The sequence below is a fragment of the Sinohyriopsis cumingii genome, chromosome 3, assembly GCF_028554795.1.
Source record: "Sinohyriopsis cumingii isolate HCF-2022 chromosome 3, ASM2855479v2, whole genome shotgun sequence".
NCBI lineage: Eukaryota > Metazoa > Mollusca > Bivalvia > Unionida > Unionidae > Sinohyriopsis > Sinohyriopsis cumingii.
This window is the reverse complement of record NC_142963.1, coordinates 128,691,806-128,699,383: the sequence shown is the minus strand read 5'-3', so window position 1 is coordinate 128,699,383 and position 7,578 is coordinate 128,691,806. Positions and strand designations below refer to the sequence as shown.

At 33.6% G+C, this 7,578-nt stretch overlaps 1 protein-coding gene across 5 annotated transcripts in view; it reads right to left on the bottom strand.

Moving 5' to 3' along the window:
* Positions 1 to 1,781: 1,781 nt before the first annotated feature.
* The window catches only part of LOC149803824 (N-acetyllactosaminide beta-1,6-N-acetylglucosaminyl-transferase-like), a 90,001-nt gene continuing 84,204 nt past the window's right edge, over positions 1,782 to 7,578 (bottom strand). For all 5 annotated transcript variants that reach the window (XM_089953639.1, XM_089953640.1, XM_089953637.1 and 2 more), the window contains one exon: positions 1,782 to 3,169. In XM_089953639.1, the coding sequence (XP_089809765.1) occupies positions 2,904 to 3,169 (266 nt within the window). In that variant the 3' untranslated portion in view covers positions 1,782 to 2,903. The remainder of the gene's footprint in view (positions 3,170 to 7,578) is intronic.

Below are 7,578 nucleotides of genomic sequence, written 5' to 3'. Positions count from 1 at the left end.
GAAAAGAGGAAGAAAGAAGAGGAGGAAGAGAAGAAGAAAGAAGAGGAGGAGGAGAAAAAAAAGAAAGGGAAGAAGAGTGTAGGAGATAAAATAAGAACTTGGTGGAGAAAAAGAAGAAATTAGAAGAAGAAGAAAACCCAAAGGCCCTTTTCAGGGCCCCCATATTTCTCGAAAAGAGATAGTCTTTCCATTGCCTACCCCTTTTTTTTTATTTTATTTTTTTTATTTTTTAAAAAAAAATAGAGACCCTCCCTGTTTCAATTTTACATAGACCCTATACAGTCCCAAGGGTTTTTGGCCATGTTAAATATACATAGACCCTATATTGTCCCAAGGTTTTTTGGCCATGTTAATTCCCATAGACCCTATATTGTCCCAGGGTTTTTGGCCATGTTAATTCCCATAGACCCTATATGTTCCCACGATTTTTCTCCATGTTAAATTTACATAGACCCTATATGTTCCCAAGGGTGTTTTTAATGATAAATCCCATAGACCCTATAATATCCCCCTTCACTACTCGCATAAGTGTCCCTGTCGTTCCATAGTCCTTATTAAAATCTAGAGGTGTACGTTGGTTGTGTGACTCCAGGCGCAGTATATATAATTGGAGACAGTAAATTACACAGTTGGATAAACAAAAAGGTTCTGTTTCGTCGTTGGCAGATACCGTTTATGTCGCCATGGTGGTAAATGTGATGCAATTTTGCAGGCGAAATGTGGCTCAAAACCATGATGTCACTGGTCTAAGGTGGCTAGTAAAAAACAGTTCCCTGTGCTAGGGGAAGTAGTATAGTTTTACGGCGTGAACTGCTGACGGTACGGAAAGTTGATGAAGAGAAACCATAAAGTGTGCGGTTGATAGACAATTTGAAAGTTTTGAGATCTGTGGTCTTGTATTAATTAGAGTAAAATTATTTATAGAATGGTCACGTTGGGCTTTCTAATTTACAACAGAAGTTGTATGGAAGTCTTTGGAATTATTGTAAACTTATGACTTCTATCGGAATCGCATCAGGGTTTGACACCGCTCGGTCAAAGCAAATACCTCTGGTTTGTAACACTATTAATACATAGAAGTTACATAACATTTTTACACAAGGTCAAATGAACAATATTTTGTTTTTCTTACGTTTGTAAGTAAACAATGCGGCCAAGGCGAGCTTGTCGAACACATGATCAAAGAATTGCTGTCAAATATATGATATTGACTCCAAGGTCAATAGGTCGAGAGCAAACGTCTCAGAAAGAAATGTCATTGTGGTATGGCAATGACACCGTCGCTGTCGGAATGTCGCTGCTGTGATTCGCATCTCGCGCCAGTGATATCGACAAAAGGTACAACCTACAGTCCTTACATTGCTGTATTATCTCTTTAGTTCATGGTTTCTAAGTAAAATTCTGGGTTTAAGGAATGCTGAATGTAATAGTATTGACAACATGAATCGTGTGTGTGTGTGTGTGTGTGTGTGTGTGTGTGTATGTGTGTGTGTGTGAGAGAGAGAGAGAGAGAGAGAGAGAGAGAGAGAGAGAGATAGATTTGGATTTTTAACGTAGCTTTAACACTTTTTTCCAGTCATTTCGCTGCGATGTCTGCCGTGTAGCATTTTCTAGTGATATCTAGCACTGGGGCATCATTCCGCAGACATGTAGCATGAGACAAAAAGAATCGATATAATAAATCAGATTATAATAATGATACCTCTGTTGCCGCTTTGTCTATTAATTTGTACTTGCCACGTCATACAAGGTGCATATTAAGAACAAAGGACGAGTACCAGTAAAATTTTTCCAGTTGTATTGCACAACCCGGTCATGATAGTACAGCATACATTTCGCAGAGTTGGTATTATGAATAAAAGACTGAAATGTCTAAAATAGAAATGATCACCGTATGTCATATCGTATGTCACACCGTATGTCATATCGTAAGTTTATCTCATAAAATAGGTATGTCTATGTGCGGATTTAGTTCTTTCATATTCATGGGTATTTATTATACTTCAACTTCTGTTTGTCGCTTCTGCCATATATTTAAAACATTTGGAAACAACCTCTTTGAGCAAGAAAAACAAAAGAAAGGAATTTAGACTCTCTCTCTCTCTCTCTCTCTCTCTCTCTATATATATATATATATATATATATATATATATATATATATATATATATATATATATATATATATATATATATATATATATATAATGCAAATTCACCCGCTATTATTCTTTGACAAAATAAGTAAAGAAAAATAGACGACTCTTCAAGCTCGCCGCAGTAATAACACCTGTGTACTGTCATCTCCGGAATGCATTCGCAATACAGAAAATTCCCTGGCTTTATTAGATTATCCCTTTGCTAAAAGGTCTTCAAACTGTAGCATATAAGCCTAAAAACTAGATGCATTACACTGGAGTCATCCGCAGAGCATTAATCCTGTTATTTCTCCGTTCTATATTGACTCTAGAAGCATTTATGACTCAAATCGATATCAGATTATATGTTCCCACATATCTGACGAAACATATGGGCTGTTTCAAAATATGAATATGTATGTCAGCAAAGAGTGGAATCAACAAACATCGGGGAAGGGTGGTGGTAAACTACTTATGTACATGTATATATCAAGAAATACTTTGTGAGCATGTTAATGGAAGGAACGATTCCATTGTAAAATCATAGCAACAAAAAAAACCCAACCTTACATGGAGTTAAATACGTCATACTCTGTAAACAAGTATCTTACTCGATGTTTAACAAAATTCCAAGTTTGCATTGCTGATGTATGTGCAGCGACATGTACATTAGACTGAGTGGTGGAAATGTTGTATGCACAAGACCCGCTATTATTACACACAGTACACACAACCGCAGCACAAACAGCACGTTTTAACACAAGCTGTTTACTTCAGAATAAATGGTAATTTTCTATAAAAGTCAAGATCTACAATTTCTGAGTTGAAAGTTCTATTGTAGAGCCATTCCTCCAAGCAGTCAAGAGCAAGTGGTTGATACGTGAGATGGAATTTGTTGACGAAGAGTTCCTCCCTTGCCACTAGTTCATGAAGATCCCCCACCCCGAACACGCACACACCTCTCACGTACTTCCCATGACAGTGTTGGCCCCATTTGGCAAACACTGCTAGCCATCTTTTCTTGTCAGGCGGACCTGGAATGAAAAGTGAATTTTTTAGTGAAAAGATTATACTGTACAACCTAATACATACATACATACATACATACATACATACATACATACATACATACATACATACATCCATCCATCCATCCATACATACATACATACATACATACATTGGCGGCACAGGAATGCAGAAAAAGACAGACTGCTAGAGAGATAGAAAGACGACGGATTGAACTGTTGATTCATTCACTGATTCAAAGGCTTTTATTGTCGGTTACCATGATCTAACCGGAGCAAACGAAAAAGTCGTTGTTAAATACATGAGTGAGAACATTTGTGCTGTATATATAAAGAAAAATGTGATGTGTAAATCTCATCAACAAAAAAGGACTACTTAGAAGGTGGCCCAATATCTTCAACACTGGGCCACATGGACCAAAAATGTAACTTTCGCGGGCCATACATTATATTTATAGGTTACTGCATTTTGTATGGGAAAATATGAACGAGTTTTTCAAATGTAAATACTGCACGACCTTGGGAGTGCAGTATATCCATCAGACAAAATCAGTTCACATTTTCGCATACAAATGCAGTAACCTATTTATTATATGCTCAATTTCTTATTCTACCTAATGTTTAATTATATTAACAAAATACACTACAAGAAACAAAGTAACTGAATGTATGCCGTATTCCAAACTAAATACACATGCGCAGATTCATCATTACACAACAACATTATTACTGCGCACATAACTCCGCCCAGATAAATTTGAACTTAGTCGCGCGCTCGACATACCTTTCAAAAAAAAATGGCATTTCTGGTAAAAATTGAAATTTGGAGTGATATTATGAATGAATGCGCATTGCAACAAATTTTCCGTTTGATCTGGAATGAATAGAGTTTGGTATTTTTCTCGATTTTACGAAATTTCGTGATTATGGACTGGATTTATATGTGGCAATTCCACATGAAATAAATCGGACTGAACAAGCGAGGGAGAAGCGTGCTGACATCTGCAAATGTGTTTCTGTTTCTGTCATTGAATGTTTGAAATCATAATGTGGGAAAAATATGAAGTCTTTCAATTGCAATTATCAAAAAGACGCTACGGAATTAAATGCTTATTTCATTTTTAGTGCAGTAAGGAGGATTTAATTGCACTAATATTCGAAATTACAGTACAATTTCGTAATGTGTAATCAAGATTGATAACCTATAACATGGCTCATGTAATTCGGATTTGCAGAACTAAGAAAGTACATTTGGGGCAAATTCAGGATGTAAAACTTAAAGTATATTCTTTGCCATTCTTATTACCAGCTAAAGAAGAAAGTTTATTCCTTGTCACTTGTATGTTATTTGTAAGGAACCTTTCTGACCTCTACTGTATAGCTAGCCTAAATCCGAAACATTTTATCAAAAATGTTAACGCGGAATGTGCCAAAGCAGCTGGTATGTGGCAGTCCACGGAGCATCTGCTTTACTTCATTCAGAAACAATTGTAATCAACCAAAACGTAAAGAGCATACTACGCGAGTGTACATGATTTGTTTACAAATCAAAAGTGCTGGCGTCTGCGTCCATTGTTTGTTTACAATAGAAAGTAGTTCCTTTATGCATGTGAACGCAATATAAAGGTGTGCAATATCGTAAAATACTGAACGATTCTGACAATGTAAAGTTAACGGAGAAAAAAAATGACCATATAACTGAATATATATATATATATATATATATATATATATATATATATATATATATATATATATATATATATAAAGAGAGAGAGAGAGAGAGAGAAAGAGAGACAGAGAGAGACGGACAGACAGACAGAGAATCTTCAAATCTACTTTTACTGTACCAGTTTAGTTTTCATATATCTGAACAGGTTGAAATAAAAAATAATTGGTATCATAAAACTTTTCACAATACGTGTGGCACAATAATTTTAGAAACATAAACAAAGTTAGATTGATGTCTAAAAAACTGAACAAGTCTAAGGCGTAGCAAGCATCCAACTGAAAGGGGGGGGGGATTCCCATCATACAGTTTTTATTTGTTGGGAGAGTTAATATAACTAATTTTTGCGAGGGGATGCAGAGTTTCTTTCAATGTAGTATAAAGGGCTGAAGATATTACATGATACAATTGTGGTGACAAAAAGCCTGTTTACCAAATGGAACGTGGCATTACCCAATACAGCAGGAATATATAACTTGTGCAAATATTACTAAATCAATCTGGCATTTATAATGGACAAATTATAAGATAAAAAGAACCAAAAAAAAATTGTGGACATGGAAAAACTAAATTAAGGCGAATTATCCAATCCTATCATGTAATGCGAACTTCAAAATGAATTTGTAAATGGAAAATAGTGAAACATTTGGTTGATATAAAAAAAATCAAATCTGAAAGAAGAGTACGCACGACTCCACCACCAATTTTTCTTATAACGATAAAAGAAGCAAACGAAACTATTACCCAAAATAAACGTAAAATTCTGACAAAAAAGAATATGATACACATCTAATATGCGATGAAACATGTCTGAATTTGAAGCAGGAGATAACGAAAACTACTACGAATATTTCTTTTTATGTTTTAAAGATGTTGAGCCATGTGGAAACTGATAAATACAAACATTAAAGATTTTGAGTCCAGTAAAATTCCTTTTAGTTATTTTTTTATCTATTAAACTTGAGTGACATAACACAGTATACAGGTTGATTTTATTGGACACTGACTTTAACACAATGAAGAAAAAGAAAATATAAAATACAATCTAATACATGTCTGATATACCAGATGAAAATAAATTTCTGGAGATAAGTCATGATGCAAATTTGTTTGAAAAAAATTGATATAGCGCAACAAACAAATAAATATCGAACAACACAAGTATATTAAAATGTATATGTCCAGAAGGGACAGGAAATTACTTTCAAAGAGGCTGTATAAATATTGAAAAGAAGGGCAATAAATGCTTGAGCTTTCTTTGCCTAAGCAATCCATTATACATCTGCCAAGAGATCTTCAATGTAGGCCAAAATGACAAAACCTTGACAAATATATATATATATATATATATATATATATATATATATATATATATATATATATATATATATATATATATATATATATATATATATATATATATTTATATTTACAGTGGATCAGGAGGTAGTAACGTAGATCAGGATATAGCAACGTGGATCAGGATTTAGCAGTAGATTCAGATTTAGCAAAGTGGATTATCAATAACTAACCTTGTCATGAAGCATTCCAAATTCAACTGCATTGGCGACTTACAAGACAACTAAGTAAATAGATATAATGTAATGGTATACGGCAATTTTTATTAATGCAAGAATGAGTACAAACAAGACCCAGTAAGTTATTTTAGTGCACCTGAATTAGCCCGTGATGGCAATTTGAAAATAAGTAAATATAATTAGAGTTGCTCACACATTATAATATGTTCCTTCTAATTTTTGCATCTGGAATTCTAGGAGGTATCCACATGATACCAGATATATATACTAAAGCAAAACATTCGAAACATAGCGATAGAAATAATGTACGTAAAAATAAATACGATTACGTCATTCATTATGTACTTAAACTCCATCAGTAATACTGATTTTGGCCATGCGCCAGCATAAGGCTGTCTCATTGTCTAAATATTTAATGGGGGAAACAAATAAATCAATAAATCCAATCGAAGAAGATGTAACGTCTTGGAATGAAGAAATTAATTCGGTAGAATTTGAAAGTAGATTTAGAAGTACCAGTGGATTTGCACTACTATTATTAAGATCATTCATTGCTACCAAAAAACAACTAAATCCTAAACAGCTTGATTTATATCTAGTACAAAAGAAATTGGTAGAAGATAAAAAAAGGGGGGGGGGATTGTAGTACCTAAGTCATTGTGTACATTAAAAAACAAAATGAGATATGTTATCCACTATTTCAATTTAAGTTTGTATGCCAATTTACAAATAAAATTTGAAAACTGAAAGTGTAGATATATTAAAAAAGAGTCATGGCTAAAATCTTATATTGAACTGAATACATTCTTGAGTAGAAAAGTAACCATTGACTTTCAAAAAAATAATTTTACAAACTGAAGCATAATTTTACATTGTTGTCATCCGTAAACAGACGGAAAATGCAAGAAAGAGAATGAATATAAAAATATGCACTAACACAGAGATATACTTTCAAATTCAAAATAATACATCATTTGCAAGAAGATCAATCATATACAATATATTGTTTGTATAACGAATAATAAAATACGATTAGGCAAACCAAATTATAGTGGCTTTACAGTGTAAATATAATTACACATAGCTACATAGCTCAAAAACAATAATGGGCATAAAATGAAAAGTTGAATGACACATACAGGTTCATT